Source organism: Mytilus edulis, chromosome 14, assembly GCF_963676685.1.
Source record: "Mytilus edulis chromosome 14, xbMytEdul2.2, whole genome shotgun sequence".
In the NCBI taxonomy this organism is placed as follows: domain Eukaryota; kingdom Metazoa; phylum Mollusca; class Bivalvia; order Mytilida; family Mytilidae; genus Mytilus; species Mytilus edulis.
The window spans coordinates 34,794,981-34,821,203 of NC_092357.1; the positions used below are offsets into that span (position 1 = coordinate 34,794,981).

The 26,223-nt window shown below is 30.4% G+C and overlaps 2 protein-coding genes across 2 annotated transcripts in view; both read left to right on the forward strand.

The window, feature by feature from the left end:
* The first annotated feature begins 3,388 nt into the window (after positions 1–3,388).
* On the forward strand, positions 3,389–9,854 carry LOC139503583 (uncharacterized). The gene is made up of 4 exons (XM_071293383.1): positions 3,389–3,482; positions 4,515–4,826; positions 7,157–7,255; positions 8,303–9,854. The coding sequence occupies exons 1-4, from the start codon at positions 3,419–3,421 to the stop codon at positions 9,016–9,018; spliced, it is 1,191 nt and encodes a 396-aa protein (XP_071149484.1). The 5' UTR covers positions 3,389–3,418; the 3' UTR covers positions 9,019–9,854.
* LOC139504145 (uncharacterized) overlaps positions 9,427–26,223 on the forward strand; it is a 33,920-nt gene continuing 17,123 nt past the window's right edge. Inside the window, exons 1-4 of the mRNA XM_071294205.1 lie at positions 9,427–9,451; positions 13,501–13,647; positions 14,299–14,628; positions 15,445–15,543. Of these exons, the coding sequence (XP_071150306.1) occupies positions 9,427–9,451; positions 13,501–13,647; positions 14,299–14,628; positions 15,445–15,543 (601 nt within the window). The remainder of the gene's footprint in view (positions 9,452–13,500; positions 13,648–14,298; positions 14,629–15,444; positions 15,544–26,223) is intronic.

The window sequence follows — 26,223 nt, forward strand, 5'->3', positions numbered from 1 at the left end:
CAAGCACGGGAATATCGTATCAATTGGGAGATATATACCCCGTAAGCAGGTGCTGCTGGAATGTTGCTACTTAGAAATGGAAAGTTCACAATTGGAAAGCTGAAATCATCTCTTTTGTCGTAAAGTTTTGTTTTCAACCGACCCTCATTGTCAATTTCTAGATGTAAGTCAAGATATGAAGCCGACTTAACTGTATCTGTAGTATCCTTTATCTCCAATTCGATGGGATAGATGCGTTCCACATAGTCACCAAATTTTGAATTGTTTAGTGAAAGAACGTCTTCTATATAGCGGAAAGTAGAGTTAAAGGATATTGCTAACTTCTTATATTTCTTCCTAAGAAGTTCCTGCATGAAGTCAGCCTCATAATAATAAACAAGTCGGCAAGTAGAGGGGCACAGTTTGTTCCCATTGTGATGCCGACAGTCTGTTGAAAAACATGTCCTCCAAACGTTACAAATATGTTGTCAATCAAGAAATCAAGCATCTTGATAATATCGGTTTCAGAGAATTATTTGTTTGAATCAGAATGATTCTTTACAAAGTATGATTTATCCCTCCCTAAGACAAGATACTTGTATCTACGTTGGCCATTTTTTTTTTATGAAGCAAAGTAATACCAACTCTTTCAATTTGTCTTTTAGTTTGGAATGTGGAATACTTGTGTAAAGAGTAGAAAAGTCAAATGTTTTAATACTGTTACAAGATGTAAGAGAGTTAGATTGTATGAACTCTAAAAGATCTTTGGAATTTTTAAGTATCCACATCTGATTCACGCCACCTCTAGAATAGGCAGTTTCACAATAACTTTGAAGCCCGTCTTTGATTGCTGATATAATAGATGTTAATAATTTAGAAAGAGGTTTCGTGGAGCACTTGGAAGACCCAGCAATATACCATTGTTTGTAAGGACACTTATGTAGTTTAGGTATCCAATACAGTGATGGAAGATCCAGTTCTTCATCTTTGGTTGAAATACCAAAGGAACAAAGAACAGACCTATGATTATCCAGGATTTCCTCTTTGGTAAGTATCGTGAGGATATATGTTGAGTTTCCAAGTGAATTGTCTATACCTAATTCGTTTATCAAGCAAATAATAGTGTAGTGACTTTTACAGACAAAAACGATGTTATTTGGGGCTTTGTCTGCGGGGACAACAACATATTTATCATGGAGGTCGGATAAGTGTTTAGCAACATTTGGGTCTTTGAAGATTGACGTAGCATGGGCATTGATGGATCCATTCAGTTTCTGGATTCTGATTTGTATTAACGACCTCACTGTCTTAATCCATTCGGATAGAGTGTCTACATCTTCCTTTTCACGTTTAGCCCATATTGCCTGGCATAATCCTCGACTGAGTCCATCAAAATTTTAAAGTTGTATTTCCAATTGATGGATTTAGGCTCACGATATTTCGGACCTTTCGATAACACTTTTTGTAGTGTTTACTTTCACACATTGTGACTTGGATGGAGAATTGTCTCATTGGCACTCATACCGCATCTTCTTATTTCTATATATGATAACGAATACGATCATATACGTATTAACTTATAAAGGTTCACATGACAAGCAGCATTTTGACTAAAAGTCATTAATGACGAAAAACAAAACCAAACCAACTTTGGACGTATTTAAGAGTCGTACGATGAAATCTGTCATTACTGAGAAGAATTTGTTCACCCTTTTGGAGCACATGCGACCATTTTTTTTTTTGGGGGGGGTCAATGTTGCTCTGTTTTTAGTTTTCTATGAAGTGTATGGTAGATTTGAAATATAGAGGAATTGGAAATTGAGCTTTTATCGTTGTATTTTATTTCCCTGTATTGACCTTGTAATATTTTGCTACATTTAAAACTTCCCGTGTAAACTGAGTCATCAGTCAACTGGTTTGTTGTCAGCTTATTTTCGAACTATGAATCTAAATTTCCGTCTGTCGCCCCTTCTCAACATGTTCAGTTTAAAAACCAATATCTGAAAAACAAAGAAACCACTTTTTTCCATAGTTTTTGCAAAAAAAAAGGTACCAATGTTAAGGGTAAGAGATATCTAGAGAGTATCATTTCCCACCAAATTTTCGATGGCTTATATCTTAAAAACAAGCATACGGATCCGTTATTTAAACTTACTTGTACTATCAATTTTAATAAGTACATGTATATTAAAATCGTTGAAATTTTAAAACACATATTCTTATATTTTTAATTTTGACCGACTAGTTGGATTTAAAAGATAAACAGATAAAATGTCTAAATCACAACGCAATACCTGGTTAACGATTCATATGCGTGAATGTTTCAATATATTGCAATAGATGTTTTGCTGCAAATGTAGTCAAAATGGCCAAAATGTTATTTGTGTTTGGAATAATACAAACTGTTGACTTATTTTCCATAGGAAGTTGTTAATGTAACACAATAATATAAAAAGGTCAATAGGCGGAAATAAAACAATACACAATTCAATTATAAACAAACGACAAAAACTAAATTTTCCAATTCACTATTTTGTCTTTGTATTATTTAAAACCTGTCAATCAATACAGTCAACGTGGACATTATACACATTTAAGTAAATGGTACAGTGCATTAAATATCATTATTATAGAAATATAAGTTATCAGAAAATTTTAATTTATTCGCATGTCCATTCATTTGAGGTTGATGTTTATAGTCTCAGGGGGTTAACTTGTTTTTGTTATTATGTTGCTGTAAATTTTGTAATCTAGCAAAGGTTTGAAAAAGATATTCATTTTGAAATACTATGAAAAAACTGATCTTGTATTAAACATCTTTACATCATAGAGTAAAATTTAAAAAGCAACCCACACCCACTGCGATACCTTGTTTGAAATCATTGAAACTATTTGACTCTCCTTACTGTGCTTTTGACCTGGCCCTTCAACTGCTTTGATAGATTAGCTCGGATAAGTTTGATGAAGATTATTTCGCGTCTGATGTTGAATTATTGTTTATTTATAATCTTTGATGACTTTAAAAGGCTTTTAAATTTTGATAAAACGGTGTGAGCAAAGGTTCCGTGTTGCAGACCGCTCTTTGACCTATAACTGATTATATTTTACACGTTGTTACTTCGAGAGTTTTCACATCTTCTTATTTTTATCGAAACTCTTACTGTATAATATTGTTATAAAGATACACAATTGCAACCGGTTGTACAATTTCTTTTTAATAGCTTAATCATCACTCTGTTGAACATGTTGAATGAAAATATATTTTCGGTTACATTTTAAGTCATTTACGATAAAAAGACCTAAAACGCGAATAATACAATATAATTCTTTTCTTTTTTGGAATATAAAAAAAAATCTAAATAAATTGACACTTACAAGCTATCTACAGTTATTCTTGGTTTTACATATTGCAGATTTAGTGAAAGAAATTTGTTACAAAATGCCACCAATCTTAACTTTGATCATGTTGATGGTGATAACAGTTTATATCGAAATGGTGCCAGGTATATTTAAACATAGAATAATATGAATAAGAAGCCAACTAACGACAAATATAAAGCCAATCAATATACGAAACGACGCAAACTAATCGATGATATTTGACTTTGTTATCGTGTCTTATGACTTTGCATATCCCTGCTTGCATCTCGTCAAAAAGAATTACTGAATATAGATAAATGTTTACTACTCCGACTCTCAGATTAAAACATTCAATCTCTTTCTGTCCTGATTCGGCAAATATCATCTTACATCAATATTGTCTCAGTATACTGTTTTTTTTTAAGATTTTCTGTGAATGTACGCCTGTTCTAATGTTAGGACAGATTATATTATCATTTCAGATTACTTATGGTGATTTTCTACGAAAATAGTTTTAATTTGATAAAATAGGATTATCGGAACACCTGTATAGTGGTGTTTATAATTCTATGATGCATGCAACAATCGTTTTTACGGTTTGCATAAGAAAGAATGTTCCGAACGTGAACAAATCTCTAAGATTGTGGACCAAAAACGTGTAATGAATTAGGCACAATCTTATTCGATTATCTAAGCACTAAAATGCAGCCAACAATATTTAAGTAAACATATATTAATTTATGCATATGTCTTCATGTCTTTATTTAGTTTATGCCGATGTTCAAAACGATGCAATTTGACTGTTTTTGAATTTTGTGAGTAAATTAAAGTTAAGAAGTTTGATTCTTAAAAGTAATATTATATATAAATAGAATTTGCTCTTATATATACATTCCGATGTCTGACAAACAAAAAAGGCTTTTATTAACTTTTAAAAGTACATATGTTACTCTAATATGTTTGATCTAAAAAAAATAAATAGATTAAGAATCAACACGCTAATTAGTGCTGTAATCATTCCCTTTCGAATCGAGTAAAAGCCTGTTATATCTTATGGTCACATGTCAGCTGTTAAAGACTGTGTCATTAGATTTGAGTGAAATTGCTTCCGTAAAGAAATCTCTTTAAAGCAAAACTTTATAGATAGAGACTTATAAAAATATTCTTTATTACAGGCATTATGAATGATATAGTCCCAAAGAGTGTTCAAAAGGGAGAACAAGTTGTCTTGAAATGTTGTGGCTCTGGGGATGACAGGACTTGGTTAGGACCAGATACCAACAATGTATCGCAAAACCATGTACTCTATTTTTCAAAAAATATCATTAACCCGAAACTGAACAAGTCAAAGTACTTCCTTGAGAAAAATGACAGAAACTATGATTTGATCATCCTCAATTTTCAAAACAAGAATGCTGGCTTTTATGTATGTAGATTTTCAAATAATGGAGCATTTCATGAGACCAAGTTCAACGTCTCTTTGAAAGGTTTGTATACAATAGAATATCCTGAATATGCTCATACAGTAAGTCATAAGTTAACCTTAACTTCCTTTATAGATGTTGCTTAATTCTTGAGTTTAATATACATTTGAGATTTGACATGAGTGGTAATCAGACAACTCTTTACGAGAGTGCAAATGAAGTAGATGTTAGCAATTATGACAATTGCACGACCCTCAACAATGTGAAAAATACATACAGCAAAGAAAACCATAGGCATTATAAAAAATCTACGACACTTTTTAAACGTGCATTTTCATCAGACTTCTTCGCAGAATTGATTTGTTTTATCTAGTATTTTCAATATGGTTCAAAACACTTATTTTTCAATTGATCGTTAATATGTCAAAAAGGCTTGTTTCCGCAAACAGAGTTACTTATTCATGTGTATGTTTGAATGAACCAGACCAAGCCTAAAAATAACTTTATGCTTTAAAACAAGAAGTGAAAAAATGTTGCCCTTTTGATCACAAGTAAACATTAGTTAATCTTAAAAGTCAGAACAATACATTTTTATACGGTTTCCAGTCTTTCAGTCAATATGCAGACTCATCCAAAGCGTTATACTATGTACTGTTCATGCAATTCACTCTTAATCAATAAAGAGCAGTCAAATAGTGTTCAGACTGTGCAGCAGTGCTTTTTAACCGGTACAAACCAGCAATAATATACAGTAATTGACTTTTGAAATTGTTGACACAATGATTTATCAACCCAAGAGATAAGATATTCACCGAGGCAAACTACATATGAATTAAATATACAGATATGCTTATATATCTCTTTGGTTGATAAATCGTTGTATCAACTACAGTCAAAAGTTAACATTTGATTTATTATATGAATGTGTATCCTTCTTTAATTTTCTAGTATTGGCTTACTTTACTGTCAAACAATAAAAGTTTTTAACGATATTGACGGGCTATACAGCCCTTTTACTGGCTTGTGCCTTTTTGGGCATTTAATAATTTAATTTTCACCATATAGTAATTGATATAATTTAGAATGACAAAAAAACAGCTAATTTAATTAAAATAACATTAAGTAAAAATTTGAATGATTAAATGAATAAATGAATTGATTTAATTCACTGTTATTACTGTCCTTATTTTTATACTAAATCAGTCATATGCTTTTGCAGTTTCTAATTTTCGTAAGTTCAAATTTACAATTAAGATAACTAAACACATAAACATCGAAAACAAGAAGAATACCGAAAACAGGAGAAATAACCGTTATAAACCTACGTCATAAACGTTATCTTCGAAAATCTAGATAAAGGTACACGGACGCTGTTTCAAATGGTATATTAACCTCTAGTGACTTTTGCCACGGTGAATTAACGTTTTATCAAAAAGGATTACTATGATTTCAACCGATAAGAAAACAGGAAATATATACATGTAGTCATATTCTTGATATTCTTAAACGGAAGATTATATAGTCAGAAGAAGTATACTTAACAACAAAATTGTTCCATTTACCTTTGTATAATATGACGTATTTTTTCAATCATATGTTGATTATATTTCTGAAATTGTTTATTATATTCATTTCACAGTGGTTTCATACTTTAAATTTTATTGTCCATCCATTATTTTTATTAACTATGTATTGACATTGTATAACAGTTCACATCCATATGTGCATTGTGTGTTCATTTGTGTTATTACGTTTTTTGATTGAGTTAAGCCATTCCAATTAATATTTTATAGTGTCTTTCTATTTTGTGATGTTATGCTATTGTTTCAGAAAAGGGAGAAAGTTTGGTACCATTAAAACGGGTAATCCCGCTGCAATTGGTTGCACCTATCCTTAGTCAAATATTTGATGTTCAGTGGTTGTCTTCTGTTTATGCGGTTCATAAGTATTTCTCGTTTCGATTTTTTTTTATATAGATAAGATCGTTGTTTTACCCGTTTGAATGGTTTTACACTCTAGTAATTTGTTGGACCTTTATATCTTGATGTTCGGGATGAAGACCGTACCGTGACCTATAATGGTTTACTTTAAAAAAAATTGCGACTTGGATGGAGAGTTGTCCCATTGGCACTCATACCACATCTTCCTATATCTATATAATAAAATGAATTGCCTTAAAAGATAGTGAACAGTACTAAGTAGATGACAAGGGTCATGTCTGGACGGAACTAACCACATTGGATAAGTGTGAACATGGCATTCTGATATTTTTGAACGAGAATTTGTTAAATAAAATATCACTTGTAATCCAAAAGACAAAACAAGATGTAAATTAAAGTTACAATAAATGTAATATCTAATATTTTAATTTTTTTAATATTGTTTTTCCTCAGATACGTCACCAAGTAGTACACGTATGTACTACGAAGGAAGTAATACTGTGGAAAATGCTACTATTGATTGGGAAACAAACGCAACGCAAATTACAGAAGGTGATACAATTATTGTTTCTGATAAAATAAATCAGCATGAAACTGTTCCTTAATATTACATTTTTATTGAAATAAAATTAGTACGATAAGATCATGTGCAATTTAATTATACTGTACATTATATGAAGGCGATATCAACGCATTTATGAATCGAATTTGCTGTCGTAAAAACATTTTTAAAAAAAAATCTTTTCATGTGTACATTAAATTAAATATACAGATTGACAGAATTGTAATGTTTTCCTGGGCACCCAAATGTTAAACAAGTACAATCGGAAGAGGTTTGTGAAAAGAATTGATGAACACGGTATAACAGCCTTCATAACATTAACGGTACCAATTTTTCTGCACCAGATGCGCATTTCGACAAAACATGTCTCTTCAGTGATGCTCGTAGCCGAAATATTTGAAATCCAAAGCTTAATGTGTAGGTTTCCCAGAATATTTTGATGAGGTCACTAGTTACGCTAGTTTTAACATCCAAAATGCTTTTGTTGAAACATTGCTTATTGTTGTGTGTATGTTGAGTAGGTTTACAATGTCCCTGAAGCAATTTTTGATATAAGAAAATATGTAATGGCATCAAATCAAGGGTTTGAATTCCTTGTTATATATAATATGTTAACACAAAATTTTCAAATGTCAGCCGTTCATGAAATAAAACAATTAGCGTGATGTAAATATTTAGTTAAATGCATTTAAAAAAAACTTAATTCAAATGATTTTATAACAAATATCAAATTCAAAGAAACTGTTTTTGCATTGTAATTTTTTAATCGCTGTCCTTTATATTCTTGTCCTGAATCTGTTTGGATGCAGCTACGTTCAAATGGCATCGCAGCTGCATGATGCATGTTAAGAACGTAAATTTAGATGTTTTAATTGATAAAAAAAGATGATTCTTCTTATCGACTGAGAGTATTGTGTTTGGTGAGATTTTGATTTTGCCATGTGTTTAGGGATTTTCCGTTTTGAATATGCATTGGAGCTCAGTATTTTTGTGGTTTTACTTTATATATTTAAAATCTTCTCATCATTTTCTTTCAGATAATCCTTGTTCATGTTACTCAACATTGAATAATGAATTTTGGAAGGTATCGGGCAGTTTTGTAGGAGGAATTCTTGTATGCTTAATATGTTCAAATCTATATTGCTACATGAAACGTAAGAAAGCATCGAAGGATATATTGAATGTTCCTCGAGATGTTCAGTATGATGAAATAGGCATCATTAACTATAACGGTGTTAATAGTGAAACCTTGCGTGACGACATAAGAGATCGAATGTCGGTTTTGCATAGGTCTGGGACCAACATTGATACTCGGTCTAGTAAATCACCAACTCTCAGTTACAGTTCTACCAATGACTCATTATCGAGGAAAACAGAAGGATCTGAAAATACATACGAATCAATAAACCTAGATCAAAATCATACTCGGGAACATAGAAAGAATGCTGGAAATACCATGCCATCATCTAGTGTCTATGACATTGATACACATTCAATCAAATCAGCAACTTCAAGCATCAGTTCTACCAATGACTCATTATCCAGGAAAACAGATGGATCTGAAAAAACATACGAACCAATCAACCTAGCTCAAAATCATATTCATGAATTAAAAACATGTAACGTTAGCACCACAACTTTAACTAGCGTATATGAAAATACTTTGGTTTTTCCTATTACAAGTCAAAAAATGAAAGGTGATCAGGGTGATAAAACCCCATGGCTATTTATCTACAATCGCATAGAAAATTAAATATGTGATTAAAAACCAATAACATGAACAAAAAGAGAAAAAGGAAGGCAGCTTACTATGTAAATATTTTTTTTTATATAACAAAAGGAGCATCAGAATGATATTTCGAGAAGTTGAAAACCGGTAAAAGGGGAAACAGTCAATTTATTGTATATTGTGTTCATGTTACTCTCATGCATACGGTATTGATTTTTTTAATTATTTGAGATTTCAAACACGTGCACTTTTATTAAAAAGAAACAGATTGCAATACAGAAGAGATGGTCGAGTTAACATTGCCGCACAATATACACTTTATTTATCAAAGTTGGTCTGCTTTGTAAGATTCCGTTTGTTCGAAATGGTTCGCCAGTCACGTTGAATTTCTGTGATGTATGCTTACATAGTTTTAGCTTCAGGATCCCAATAATGGTAGTAGATATAAAAAGATATGGTATGAATGCCGATAAGACAACTCTCCATCCAAGTCACAATTTATAAAAGTAAACCATTATAGGTCAAGGTAAAGTCTTCTATACGAAGCGTATGCTCACCACGAACAGCAAGCTATAAAGGGCCCTGAACATAACTAGTGTTAAACCATTCAAACGGGAAAACCAACGGTCTAATCTACATAAAAAAACACGAGAAATTGTGTCTGTTTGTAGTACTTGTATTTATTATTGAACAATAAACAAATGTCATACAAGTGAGAGGTTTAGCTGGCTATAAAAAAAGTTACTTCAGAAAATGCTTGTACGTGAAATATGTCAGTTGATTTTTTACTTTGTCCGTTGATATATATCATTTGATTTTGTTCGTTTATGGACTTCGACATTTTAAAATTTGCATTTGAATTCTGTATTTTGTTATACTCTTTATAAATAACATAAAAATAAAGAAATATCGGCAGTGTATCGATGTTCACATACTATAAACCTGTTTAAAACAAAGATATCAAGATTAATTGAGCCACTCACAGGACAACTGGTAACCTCTATTTATGCCAGGTTTGATCAATTTAAATCTAGAGGTTTCTATATTTGTAGTTCTTTAAGCTATATTAAGAATAGTTCTCAAGATAACCACCGAAAGGCACACAGCAGGGAAGGAAAAGTAATAAAACGTCTAAAACTGTAACGTTCTTTGAAAGCTTTCCAGAGTGTGGCAGAGTAACAGCATATGCTGTATGAAATGTCAGATGCAAAGGGGAATACTATATGGTGTAGAACGAATATTGTCTGTTGTTTTATTGATTGATTGATTGTTGTTTGGTTTACGCCGCATTAGCACAAAAAGACTGTATCGCGGCGAGTCTGTTGATTTATAATCTCCATCCATTTGTTTTCTAAAAGTTATATGGAAAATTCACAAACTCTACATGCATGTACATGTTTAATGTTATAAAGGTTTCTTATTATTTTACAATTGTTTTTTACAACATCAATTCTGCTACTACTGTATAATATGTATAATATATAGTTGTCATGTGATCAAATATGTAAAACGAATTTGAAAATTGCAAATTCGTCAGCTTTTGTATAAAAGAGAAGATGTGGTATGATTGCCAATGAGACAACTATCCACAAAAGACCAAAATGACACAGACATTAACAACTATAGGTCACCGTGCGGCCTTCAACAATGAGCAAAGCTCATACCGCATAGTCAGCTATAAAAGGCCCCGATAAGACAATGTAAAACAATTCAAACGAGAAAACTAACGGCCTTATTTATGTAAAAGTAAATGAACGAAAACAAATATGTAACACATTAACAAACGAAAACCACTGAATCACAGGCTCTTGACTTGGGACAGGCACATACATGAATAATGCGGCGGGGTTAAACATGTTAGCGGGATCCCAACCCTCCCCTAACCTGGGACAGTGATATAACAGTACAACATAAGAACGAACTATAAAAATCAGTTGAAAAGGGCTGAACTCATCAGAAGGACAAAAATAAATTAGCCTTTGTAGTATGTAACTTATTTATTTTTTTCTCCGATTTATTGAACGACAGTACGTAGATGTAAAACAAATTAATCATATATTGTCAAATAACTCAAATATCTTTATTGTAATTAAAACAATTGTAAATGTGTACCTATGTCACTTGTTTGCTTACTAGAAATTACAAGTTTGTAACAAAATTAATACAATGCAACCAGTCAATGCAATTTTTATAATCTGCCATCAAAGGGATGATACTTTTAATCAGTTGTTCATGTTTCGATTATTCACCATAAGGCCTTGAACAACAAAAAATAACGGTCTAATTAATGTAGACAACAATAAACAAAAAAACCTATACGATATACATGATAACAATTGTATGGATTAAATTTTACGTCTATTGAATTAAAAAAATTCCCATTGATAATAAAAAAAACTCGGAAGTTGTAAGGGTCAATGATGTCAACAAATTACCAATACACGGAAATTATATATAATAACCATGTATAAAATCGAGAACAAAACTACATTCACCTAAAAACTGTCATTACATTTATTAAACAAACATAAATATTATGATGTATTGTGCGTGCAGACAACCATAGGTAAATAGCGTTAACATAATACAGAATAACTTCATGGGTACGATTTTAGTTTATATGCATGCTTTTCATGCTTTTGTATCTCTTATCTGCAGTAACTTTATTGTAGATACGTAATTTGATTATTTTTGTATACATCAATATATATACGTATAAAAAAGCATCAACTTTATTGTTTATCAATTTGCGTGAAATATTGCAATCGTTATTTATTATATTTGAATAAAAAATCAGGTTATTTTTGGTTCTTTCAATATATATTCACAATTTAAACATTGAAATGAAAATATAAAAAGCAAAACCACCTACTTCATGATACAAACTGTTGATTAGTTGTGAATAAAGGCACATAGTGTATGCATTGAAGTCATAATCACAATTGACAGGTAAGTGGTCTCGTGGTAGCGTAGTCCGAGATTAATTTGATTGAAACGGCTGTTTTCCAGAAAATCTGGGGCTGTTGGACGTCAGAGCTCGTCCCATATCAAAAAGTGGATATTTGCCCGTCCAAAATAGATGCGCTGCTTCGTCGCGTCTGGTGCCCAGTGACGGCATTAGAATTTTATAAATCAGGTATCAATTTGTTCATTTTTCCATTTATCTGTTCATTTATATAAGCTTCATCTACCTGCCATCCTTTATTTTTTAATATTTAAACAGCGTGTACAGTGACCTGTTGTATTCTGCATTTTAACTATCATTTTCACAGAATAGCACGTAGCCACAAGAAAAAGGAATGATTTATGCAAATGACCATAATCTAACACCTCCTTCATTTTCGATGCAAGTAATTTAAATGTCCGAGAGCTTCCGACTGTTAAATGTTGCTACTAAATGATTAATACCGATCTCCTTTGAAGGAGGTGAAAAATTGTGGTTGGCTACTAACTGTGAAATACCTATCTTCTATACTAGAGGTGAAAAAAGCATAAATATTTGCATACTTGTGTCTCGAGGTCGCAAGTTTCTCGTAACTTGACGTCAATTTGAAAAAAAAGTAAAAATGTCTGAAACGATGGGTCAATGTGAAAACTGTCTAAATATAAGAAAATTAACAATTAAACAAACAATAGTACATAAAACAAAGTCTTAGCAATACGAACTCCACCAAAAAAATCCTGCGTTAAACACAATGGATCCGGAAGGATAAGCCTGTCCACATTTCACACCCGTAATGATGCTTACAAATTTTTATTACAGTTCCTTTTAAAAAAAAAAGCATTTTTGTGTATTCCTTCATCTATACAACTTCATGTATATTTGAAAACCAGTCAAAACATTGTATATCAAATTTCATGTTTGTGGTTTGATATCCAACTCGCTGCGAAATGTCGATACTGTTAATTATATGTTTTTATTCGTTTTTATCTCCTCTAATGTAGTTTACTTCTATTGGTTTAAGCAATGTCTTTACTTTGTTTTTTCCTGCTTTGAATTTGCAAAATGTGTTCTCATATATGTTTGTTTGCATACTATGGTTTATAGTCTTTTTTCTTTAATTTTAATTAACACCACAAAAGGAATAAAAGGGGAATATTCATGTACTCACATGGTGTTATCGGTGTATAAGGTAATTGTTTTTATACAAATGATTTGCAACTGCAATATCTCTAAAGAAATATCCTCATCTCTTCTGATAACTCCTAAAATAGGAAAAAAATATATCCAGTTAAAAATTGTCGAAAAAAGTACAGGAAATCATGAAACGCAAAAAGCTCAACATGCAACACTGAAATATCAAAGTGAGAGCATCTATTGAAATATCCTGAAATATATAGGAAAGGTTAAAATTTTAAATGGAATGTTCTTATTAAATAAAAAAACGTGTTAGTAACAGTAAGTAGGCAATACATTATATAACTTGTTTTTATATAATATTCAAATTAGGATGGACGGATTGGTCATAACTAGCAAAATATATTCATTTTATATATTTTTTTCAGGCATAGTGGATGGTGTTGAAAATGACACCAGTATTAATTTTGATGGCAATCACATTTCACTTACAAATCATTTCAGGTATATAAATAAAATCAGATTAAAATTACAGGGAATTACTAATGTTACAACAATTCCACATTATACAATAGGTAAGCCACACGATAAAGGAGTTAAATGTTTTTTCATAAAGTTAACGTTATTATGATTTCGATTATCCCTCTTTGCACTTTCAAACTGGAAGAATATTTAATTTGTGTCTTTTCCGACTTCTTTTTTTTTAAATTAATGTATGTAGCAATCTGTTCTGTCTGTAGCATTCTTTTTAATTGTATTCCATACAATCGCAGCAATGGTGTTGAAATTGGGATATAACACAATGAACGATAGAGTCCTCTTGAGATAATACTTTAACATGTTTAATATTCTGTTTTATGACAAAGACAGAAAACACATTTATTTTCCAACACTATATACAGTTACTCAAACTTTTTATGTCTCGTTTGCATTGTTTTCTCATTGAGGTTTTGCCCAGCTTGTAGTTTGATCATAGCGTTTTATAATGCCAGAATGGAAGTAAGTCTGAAAGCAGAAGTAATGATTAATAAGAAAAAAAAACAAGACAATTACACATAAAAAGACACCGATGCACCGTTACTGAATGATGAAGAAAATAAAAAAAACATATCCTTTTCTGCGTATTCTTCGTGTTCGCGTGTAACTTTTGTTAATGCCATCTTATATTTTCCCATCTTATAAACCATTGAAAGTGATATTTGCTTTTGTACCTTCTTTGATCACAGGAATTGGCAATGATAATGGTATAGTCACAGTCAGGGTTCAAAGAGGAGAACGAGTGATATTGAAATGTGTGAGCTCTGGAGTTATGAGAAGTTGGTTAGGACCAGATTTCAGCAATTTGACAAACGAACAAACATTGCTTTATTTTTCAAATCATCTTAAAAATCCGAAACTGAGCATGTCTAAATATTCTGTGCAGGCAAGACATAGGAACTATGACTTGATTATTTCAAATTTCCAAGAGGACGATACCGGGCTTTATATTTGCAGATGTTTCAATGATCATGATAATGGAACATTTAATGAAACTAAGTATACCGTTACATTATTAGGTATGTATACCAGTTCAAATCGTTATTAAATTTGACGATGTTTCATTATACAAATAATACTTATTGTACAAAACTTTTAAACTAATTGCCACATCAATGGCAATTTTTCTATAGACTGTTTTATTTTAACATATGAACTCAAGGAATTTTTTATAGAGATGTTCGAATCATTTCGTATTATAGAAACCTTCTACCAAATCAAATCAACTAATAGATTTATAAAAAGAATTAAACATCAACATCTTTTGTAAGCCTTGGAACGATGAAATAGTTTATAAACAGCTAGGGTTGTCGATTCTAAAAAAGTTTTAATTGCTTTGACTTCATTTTTGAGAATGCTAAAGCGGACAGCGTAATATTTGTTTAGGGAGTCAGTCTGAAAAATTTCCAATGTTTCGATTGTGCTGTTTTATATTTGTCTTAGATAGATAAAATGTGATGCAAATAAAAAGATATCGTATTAGTGCCGAAAAAAAACATTAGATAAAAAAAAAAAAACATTAACCAGGATATTCGTTCCCAATCTGAAAAAAATACTATGTGTACTGCTTCCTTTCTATCTCCTCAGTGAACATTGGACGTATAATGATTTTTTTTATAGTGTATTTTTAAGAGATAAGAAAGAGAAAGTGTAAGGATTTTCTATCAAAGGAAAGCTAAGCGGATTTTACAAGACTTTCTGGATTTTTTTGTTCTAAATGCTCTTCCAATTTGTTCCCAACTCCTAACTCGATGTTTTTATTTACCTGGTCGATAAAAGTCCACGAGTACAATGCTTGACTATTGTGATAACACATTTATTTCATTTCTTTCAAGATGAAGGTGTTGCATCTACTACAATCGGATATGAAAAGAGAAGGGATGTAGGAAATGCACCAGAAATTCATGTTAATGTCAAAGAAACTAGTTCTCAATGTAAGTACATTTGAACCAATTATCAGGTTAGCACGATATTAATATAAGGATTTATTTTGTTCTATATACTATAATGGATAATCAAGTGTGAATTCACCAATATTTTAACAAAAAGCTAAGGCATTTCAAGTTGAAATTAGCAAACGATCACTGATGAGTCTTTTGTAGTCAAAACTTGCGTCTGGGTCAAATACAAAATTGCAATCCAGGTATCTAGGATAAGTGTATATTACGCTTTTTCTTTTTCAAAATATATTACAAGAAGCAGTAAATTATTATGCTTACATTTCTATGCTACAGCCATGAAATAAAGAGGTGAATTGAAAATTTCTGTTTGTTTTGCTATAAATTGAGAATAGAAATAAGGAATATGTCCAAGAGACATTATTTAAGACCAAAAAAACTAGCAACCAAATTGTTCGAAAGTACTGAAATACATTATTGGGACAAAAGAAGGGAAAAAAACCGTCTATTATCCGTTGTTCAGGAAAAATAACAGACACTAAACTAATATCTTCTATCTTTGTTTCAAATAAAAAAAAAGCCATCATGTTAAAAAGTTATTTGAAAAAGAAGCTGGAAGTGGGTAAATAGTATTTTTTCTCTTTCCTGGCCGTAAAGTAGAGCTAGGCAATAGAGTAGAGCTATATACTTAAGAATACACAATTTCGACAGGTGATTCTGTGGCTCAGTGGTAAGGTTCGCGACTGACAGCTAAAAGATCCCATGTTCTCGCCTCACTGCCGGAGGTTAAAATAGATAAATAAATATGTACTATATTCAATGTAACTTAACTTCACTTTAATTTAATTTAAATTTCGAAAACGTAACCACAAGTAACTCATTGCATATACAAAAATATATTTATATATATATATATTTCTGTGCATAACCGCACTCTTGTTTTTTTTTCACTTTGCCGTTAAACGTGCATATTGAATTTCTTTGGATATTTTTGATGATGGGTTGCGGTAAATTGACGTAAAACTTATTTTCCATCTTACTGTCCAATTTGTACATACAAGTCTTTTAGATATTTTGCTCGGTCCATAGTTGTCTGCTTGACGTTTACCGTATACACTTTTTTTTTACTGTCAAACATGATAATAAGGCCCTTTTTTTAACCTATGACTTCAACTTATGTTTGTATGCAGTTCAGCATCAGTCACGAGTAAATGTTAAGATATACAGTTGAGTGCAGACCAAGCATTACATGTAGACGGGCCGAAAAAGTTAACGCGGCGTTTACTCGCGTGCACTTCATGTAAACGCCGCGTTAACTGTGCGTTAACTCCGAAATTGCAGTAGACATTAAAAGTAAACGGGCGTTTACTTTCGCGTTTACCTCCGCGTTAACGCAAAAACGGCGAGTCTTCTAATTTTGTAAAGAGTAAACGGGCGTTTACTTTTCCGTTTACCTCCGCGTTAACGTGGAAAAAGGCGCGTCTTCTATTTTTGTAATAAGTAAACGCGCGTTTACTGTTTGTAGTAAACGCCCGTTAACGCAGATTGTCATCGTAACTTGGATACACTGACCTAAAATATGAAATGATAAGGAACATCAAAATTAATTGACCAAGTGGTCATTTCTGCTTGACATATTGACGATTACAGTTATTTAAAAATGTCACACATTTGTATTTAATTGAACAATAATTATAGTAAATTTCTTGTTCTTCGCAAATAATAGTTTAAGTATGTTTATTCAAATACAGGTAATTTAATCCTCACCAAAATCAAACAGTTTTCTCATCTTAGACAGACTGACTCGTAAAACAAAACTTTTTGATATCATTCACCACAACTGACAATAGTTACCTCTTAACAAGTTATCTTATTCTATATAGAATTTAGTAATTCAGTTATATTTTTATGCCATAATTGACCATATAAAACAATTGACAGCAATTTTTGTACCAGCCTGACGGCGATGACCTCTTTTTATTTAAAATATTGAATAGTAAACAAAATTCAGTAGTTTTCATACATCAGACTAACTCGTAATATATAATTATTATTAGGTAGCAATATTTGAATATTATGACTAAAAAATTTTGTTCGCATCAATTTAGATTGCCAGAATGTACTTTTTTATTCAAAATATTGAATCGTAAAAAAAAATCAGAAGTTTTCATACCTCAGACTTACTCATGTAATAAAATAATTTGTCCGCAACAACAAAAACTGACCATATAAGCATTTTAATATGTAAATCTATATAGCTGCATAGTAAATTAGTTATATTTTCATGTAAGGATTGATTGAATAAGAAAATATGTAGCAATATTTGAATATTATGACTAAAAAAGTTTGTTCGCATCAATTTAGAGTGCCAGCATGTCCTTTTTTATTCAAAATATTGAATCGTAAACCAAATTCAGTAGTTTTCATACCTCAGACTGACTCATATAATAAAATTGTTTGTCTCCAACAACCAAAACTGACCATATAAGCATTCTAGTATGTAAATCTATATAGCTGCATAGTAAATGAGTTATATTTTCATGTAAGGATTGATTGTATAATAAAATAGGTAGCAATATTTGAAAATTATGACTAAAAAATTTTGTTAGCATCAATTTAGAGTGCCAGCATGTCCTTTTTTTATTTAAAATATTGAATCGTAAACAAAATTCAGTAGTTTTCATACCTCAGACTGACTCGTATAATAAAATTATTTGTCCGCAACAACCAAAACTGACCATATAAGCATTTTATTATGTAAATCTATATAGCCACATAGTAAATGAGTTATATTTTCATGTAAGGATTGATTGTATAATAAAATAGGTAGCAATATTTGAAAATTATGACTAAAAAATTTTGTTTGCATCAATTTAGAGTGCCAGCATGTCCTTTTTTATTCAAAATATTGAAGCGTAAACAAAATTCAGTAGTTTTCATACCTCAGACTGACTCATATAATAAAATTATTTGTCCGCAACAACCAAAACTGACCATATAAGCATTTTATTATGTAAATCTATATAGCCACATAGTAAATGAGTTATATTTTCATGTAAGGATTGATTGTATAAGAAAATAGGTAGCAATATTTGAATATTATGACTAAAAAATTTTGTTCGCATCAATTTAGAGTGCCAGCATGTCCTTTTTTTATTTAAAATATTGAATTGTAAACAAAATTCAGTAGTTTTCATACCTCAGACTTACTCATATAATAAAATTATTTGTCCGCAACAACCAAAACTGACCATATAAGCATTTAATTATCTAAATCTATATAGCCGCATAGTAAATGAGTTATATTTTCATGTAAGGATTTATTGTATAAGAAAATAGGTAGCAATATTTGAATATTATGACTAAAAAATTTTGTTCGCATCAATTTAAAGTGCCAGCATGTCCTTTTTTATTCAAAATATTGAAGCGTAAACAAAATTCAGTAGTTTTTATACCTTAGACTGACTCATATAATAAAAATATTTGTCCGCAACAACCAAAACTGACCATATAAGCATTTAATTATGTAAATCTATATAGCCGCATAGTAAATGAGTTATATTTTCAAGTAAGGATTGATTGTATCAACAAAAAGGTAGTAATATTTGAATATTATGATTAAAAAAAATTTGTTCGCATCAATTTAGAGTGCCAGCATGTCCTTTTTTTATTTAAAATATTGAATCGTAAACAAAATTCAGTAGTTTTCATACCTCAGACTGACTCATATAATAAAATTATTTGTCCGCAACAACCAAAACTGACCATATAAGCATTTTATTATGTAAATCTATATAGCCGCATAGTAAATGAGTTATATTTTCATGTAAGGATTGATTGTATAAGAAAATAGGTAGCAATATTTGAATATTATGATTACAAAATTTTGTTCGCATCAATTTAGAGTGCCAGCATGTCCTTTTTTATTCAAAATATTGAAGCGTAAACAAAATTCAGTAGTTTTCATACCTCAGACTGACTCATATAATAAAAATATTTGTCCGCAACAACCAAAACTGACCATATAAGCATTTTATTATGTAAATCTATATAGCCACATAGTAAATGAGTTATATTTTCATGTAAGGATTGATTGTATAAGAAAATAGGTAGCAATATTTGAATATTATGACTAAAAAATTTTGTTCGCATCAGTTTAGAGTGCAAGCATGTCCTTTTTTTATTTAAAATATTGAATTGTAAACAAAATTCAGTAGTTTTCATACCTCAGACTTACTCATATAATAAAATTATTTGTCCGCAACAACCAAAACTGACCATATAAGCATTTAATTATCTAAATCTATATAGCCGCATAGTAAATGAGTTATATTTTCATGTAAGGATTTATTGTATAAGAAAATAGGTAGCAATATTTGAATATTATGACTAAAAAATTTTGTTCGCATCAATTTAAAGTGCCAGCATGTCCTTTTTTATTCAAAATATTGAAGCGTAAACAAAATTCAGTAGTTTTCATACCTCAGACTGACTCATATAATAAAATTATTTGTCTGCAACAACCAAAACTGACCATATAAGCATTTTATTATGTAAATCTATATAGCCACATAGTAAATGAGTTATATTTTCATGTAAGGATTGATTGTATAAGAAAATAGGTAGCAATATTTGAATATTATGACTAAAAAATTTTGTTCGCATCAATTTAGAGTGCCAGCATGTCCTTTTTTTATTTAAAATATTGAATTGTAAACAAAATTTAGTAGTTTTCATACCTCAGACTTACTCATATAATAAAATTATTTGTCCGCAACAACCAAAACTGACCATATAAGCATTTAATTATCTAAATCTATATAGCTGCATAGTAAATGAGTTATATTTTCATGTAAGGATTTATTGTATAAGAAAATAGGTAGCAATATTTGAATATTATGACTAAAAAATTATGTTCGCATCAATTTAAAGTGCCAGCATGTCCTTTTTTATTCAAAATATTGAAGCGTAAACAAAATTCAGTAGTTTTTATACCTTAGACTGACTCATATAATAAAAATATTTGTCCGCAACAACCAAAACTGACCATATAAGCATTTAATTATGTAAATCTATATAGCCGCATAGTAAATGAGTTATATTTTCAAGTAAGGATTGATTGTATCAACAAAAAGGTAGTAATATTTGAATATTATGATTAAAAAAAATTTGTTCGCATCAATTTAGAGTGCCAGCATGTCCTTTTTTTATTTAAAATATTGAATTGTAAACAAAATTCAGTAGTTTTCATACCTCAGACTGACTCATATAATAAAATTATTTGTCCGCAACAACCAAAACTGACCATATAAGCATTTTATTATGTAAATCTATATAGCCGCATAGTAAATGAGTTATATTTTCATGTAAGGATTGATTGTATAAGAAAATAGGTAGCAATATTTGAATATTATGATTACAAAATTTTGTTCGCATCAATTTAGAGTGCCAGCATGTCCTTTTTTATTCAAAATATTGAAGCGTAAACAAAATTCAGTAGTTTTCATACCTCAGACTGACTCATATAATAAAAATATTTGTCCGCAACAACCAAAACTTACCATATAAGCATTCTAGTATGTAAATCTATATAGCCGCATAGTAAATGAGTTATATTTTCAAGTAAGGATTGATTGTATAATAGAAAAGGTAGTAATATTTGAATATTATGATTAAAAAAAATTTGTTCGCATCAATTTAGAGTGCCAGCATGTCCTTTTTTTATTTAAAATATTGAATCGTAAACAAAATTCAGTAGTTTTCATACCTCAGACTGACTCATATCATAAAATTATTTGTCCGCAACAACCAAACCTGACCATATAAGCATTTTATTATGTAAATCTATATAGCCGCATAGTAAATGAGTTATATTTTCATGTAAGGATTGATTGTATAAGAAAATAGGTAGCAATATTTGAATATTATGACTAAAAAATTTTGTTCGCATCAATTTAGAGTGCCAGCATGTACTTTTTTTATTCAAAATATTGAATTGTAAACAAAATTCAGTAGTTTTCATACCTCAGACTGACTCATATAATAAAATTATTTGTCCGCAACAACCAAAACTTACCATATAAGCATTTTATTATGTAAATCTATATAGCTGCATAGTAAATGAGTTATATTTTCATGTAAGGATTTATTGTATAAGAAAATAGGTAGCAATATTTGAATATTATGACTAAGAAATTTTGTTCGCATCAATTTAGAGTGCCAGCATGTCCTTTTTTATTCAAAATATTGAAGCGTAAACAAAATTCAGTAGTTTTCATACCTCAGACTGACTCATATAATAAAATTATTTGTCCGCAACAACCAAAACTGACCATATAAGCATTTGCTTATGTAAATCTTTATAGCCACAGAGTAAATGAGTTATATTTTCATGTAAGGATTGATTGTATAATAAAATAGGTAGCAATATTTGAACATTATGATTACAAAATTTTATTCGCATCAATTTAGAGTGCCAGCATGTCCTTTTTTATTCAAAATATTGAATCGTAAACAAAATTCAGTAGTTTTCATACCTCAGACTGACTCATATAATAAAAATATTTGTCCGCAACAACCAAAACTGACCATATAAGCATTCTAGTATGTAAATCTATATAGCTGCATAGTAAATGAGTTATATTTTCAAGTAAGGATTGATTGTATAATAAAAAAGGTAGTAATATTTGAATATTATGATTAAAAAATTTTTGTTTCCATCAATTTAGAGTGCCAGCATGTCCTTTTTTATTTAAAATATTGAATCGTAAACAAAATTCAGTAGTTTTCATACCTCAAACTGACTCATATAATAAAATTATTTGTCCGCAACAACCAAAACTGACCATATAAGCATTTTATTATGTAAATCTATATAGCGGCATAGTAAATGAGTTATATTTTCATGTTAGGATTGATTGTATAAGAAAATAGGTACCAATATTTGAATATTATGACTAAAAAATTTTGTTCGCATCAATTTAGAGTGCCAGCATGTCCTTTTTTTATTCAAAATATTGAATCGTAAACAAAATTCAGTAGTTTTCATACCTCAGACTGACTCATATAATAAAATTATTTGTCCGCAACAACCAAAACTGACCATATAAGCATTTTATTATGTAAATCTATATAGCTGCATAGTAAATGAGTTATATTTTCATGTAAGGATTGATTGTATAAGAAAATAGGTAGCAATATTTGAATATTATGACTAAAAAATTTTGTTCGCATCAATTTAGAGTGCCACAAGTCCTTTTTTTATTCAAAATATTGAATCGTAAACAAAATTCAGTAGTTTTCATACCTCAGACTGACTCATATAATAAAATTATTTGTCCACAACAACCAAAACTGACCATATAAGCATTCTATTATGTAAATTTATATAGCCGCATAGTAAATGAGTTATATATCAATGTAAAGATAGCAATATTTGAACATTTTAATTGACGAGATGGTACAAATGAACATACTTATATTACACTTTATTGATATCCCTTTCAATATACTGTTCAATTTACGTTTTTTTTTATCATTTGTCAAAACTGAATCTTATCATGTTAATCCAAGGCAAACAAGGTGAATTTCGATTAAAAATTAATGTATTAAATACACCGAGTTATAGTTAGGAATTCGAAGAGACAATTATAAACGGGGAACGAAACAACTGTGGCAGATGTGGTTATTGCACACATTTTGATTTTTAATTTCATACATTTTGGTGCTTAATTTTACCTGTGTTCGCTAGTAATTCTTTAGATCTTTTTGATATAAAATTCCCATGCTTCTTTGTTGACATTTTCCTTTCACTTTAGCAGTTAAATATACGAAGTTTTTCATTGGTTATTTGTTAGGGGTAGATTTTCAATTATTATGAATGACACCAAGTATTACTTCCCCTTATTTTGACGGATTTACAAGGTGATGAATTATTTTGTGTGTTGTGTATAAATTTCTAAATAAAGTATGTTATTTAGTTAAATAAGTTGTTAATGTAAGAAATTTAAGTAGTATTTGTATCTTTAGAATAGATGTTGATGATATTTTGGAGACTGAAATACGGTTTTAGACCGCATATGAAAAATATTATGTTTTCCTTCTTATAGTAAATGTGTCTCATTGGTAATTTGTCGAATACCTTACTGGTTAAAGGTTATATGACCACTTGGATTCATCAATAATCCGCTATTCGTTTATTACACTTGGATTTATCATTAATCCGACCAATAAATGAAGTCTCTACAATAATAAGTCTCTAAAATGTAGACACTCATTAGAACAAGTTTCTAACAATTTTAGGTTTATTAACTTCACTTTAAAACTTTAGGAAACATTTAAAATGTAGCTTAATATTTAACTTTCGCTAACTACCACAGTGTGTTCTCGCGGTTGATTATCCGTTAGGGTCGTGAGTGTTGTAGTCCTTGCCAGTACTACCTATGTTTACTACTACATTTTGAGATTACTGTTGAATATTTATTCAGATCTATTTTTATACTGTAAACTGTTACACTTGTTTTTACACTTGTTATGTTTCACATTTGTGATAATAAAGTATGTAAAACTGATTGAAATTAGAGTCTCATTGCCAATATCATACGTCTCAGTACAACAAGGAAGAACCAGTCTGAATGCACATAACACAAAAGTACATCACTTGTCGCATCCGTCGTCAGTCTGTCAGTCTGTAGTTGTGGCAATATCAGACACTTTAGTAGTCAGCAGGGTTTGGTGACGCATAGCCGCCCGACCCTCCTGTTACATTTTTGGTGGCCAATGTGGGGAAAGTTTCTAAAGTAAACACAGAAGCAAGGGACGCCGCTAGGAAGGCTAGACAGGATTTTATTAGAGAACAAAATTTACCGGTTCGTGATCAACCGTCCGGAGATTTACAAGTGTGTAGAGGCCACTATGTGGATTTTAATAATAACTTAACAGAAGCTAAGGTTGTTAAACGTTGGTGAATTTAGTTTGATCATTAATAAACTTTTCAGGACAGTGAAAAGGGGTGGTGCATTTATGCAAATTTATACTATTTTGTTATATATATTTATTTTGTTTTACATACATTGCAATATTTTGATACTGTTTAATTTACATATATTACATCGTTATACTTTGATACTATTTGTCTACATGCATTACTATATTTTTGACACGTGTTACTAGTGCTTTTATTTCTAAATTAATGCATTTAGAACAAATTATAATCAAAAATCTAATTTGTTCTGAGGGGGAAGGAATGTGGCAGATGTGGTTATTGCACACATTTTGATTTTTAATTTCATACATTTTGGTGCTTAATTTTACCTGTGTTCGCTAGTAATTCTTTAGATCTTTTTGATATAAAATTCCCATGCTTCTTTGTTGACATTTTCCTTTCACTTTAGCAGTTAAATATACGAAGTTTTTCATTGGTTATTTGTTAGGGGTAGATTTTCAATTATTATGAATGACACCAAGTATTACTTCCCCTTATTTTGACGGATTTACAAGGTGATGAATTATTTTGTGTGTTGTGTATAAATTTCTAAATAAAGTATGTTATTTAGTTAAATAAGTTGTTAATGTAAGAAATTTAAGTAGTATTTGTATCTTTAGAATAGATGTTGATGATATTTTGGAGACTGAAATACGGTTTTAGACCGCATATGAAAAATATTATGTTTTCCTTCTTATAGTAAATGTGTCTCATTGGTAATTTGTCGAATACCTTACTGGTTAAAGGTTATATGACCACTTGGATTCATCAATAATCCGCTATTCGTTTATTACACTTGGATTTATCATTAATCCGACCAATAAATGAAGTCTCTACAATAATAAGTCTCTAAAATGTAGACACTCATTAGAACAAGTTTCTAACAATTTTAGGTTTATTAACTTCACTTTAAAACTTTAGGAAACATTTAAAATGTAGCTTAATATTTAACTTTCGCTAACTACCACAGTGTGTTCTCGCGGTTGATTATCCGTTAGGGTCGTGAGTGTTGTAGTCCTTGCCAGTACTACCTATGTTTACTACTACATTTTGAGATTACTGTTGAATATTTATTCAGATCTATTTTTATACTGTAAACTGTTACACTTGTTTTTACACTTGTTATGTTTCACATTTGTGATAATAAAGTATGTAAAACTGATTGAAATTAGAGTCTCATTGCCAATATCATACGTCTCAGTACAACAAGGAAGAACCAGTCTGAATGCACATAACACAAAAGTACATCACTTGTCGCATCCGTCGTCAGTCTGTCAGTCTGTAGTTGTGGCAATATCAGACACTTTAGTAGTCAGCAGGGTTTGGTGACGCATAGCCGCCCGACCCTCCTGTTACACAACGTAAACCATGATGTTTATATCCCATCATATAAAAATATTCTCCCGATGTCTCGGATAACCTTTCTTTCCGTATCGATATTTGCACATGTAACTTTTGAAAGGAAAATATAGAAAATCTGCCAATCAGTAAAGTTAATGGACTTTATGAAAGTGATTTTGTGTAATTTAATATTTCGAATTAAAAGAGTTTTTGAATTGTTCTGGTTTGAAACACATATACGTGAAATATAAAGACTAAAGGTCGCTTTTATAAAATAAATGTGCAAATGAACTTGAAGTTTATTTCTAAATTTACCCAATCAGTTAACGCGAAGAGTAAACGTGCGTTTACTTTCAAGTGCACGTAAAAATACACTTGTAAAATCTGTACTA

What these genes read in the sequence shown, in the direction of transcription:
- LOC139503583 (XM_071293383.1), top strand. Translation starts at nt 3,419, where the DNA reads ATGCCACCAATCTTAACTTTGATCATGTTGATGGTGATAACAGTTTAT. An exon ending in GTTCAACGTCTCTTTGAAAG is followed by an intron (nt 4,827 to 7,156) that starts GTTTGTATACAA and finishes GTTTTTCCTCAG; the next exon opens with ATACGTCACCAAGTAGTACA. An exon ending in CGCAACGCAAATTACAGAAG is followed by an intron (nt 7,256 to 8,302) that starts GTGATACAATTA and finishes ATTTTCTTTCAG; the next exon opens with ATAATCCTTGTTCATGTTAC.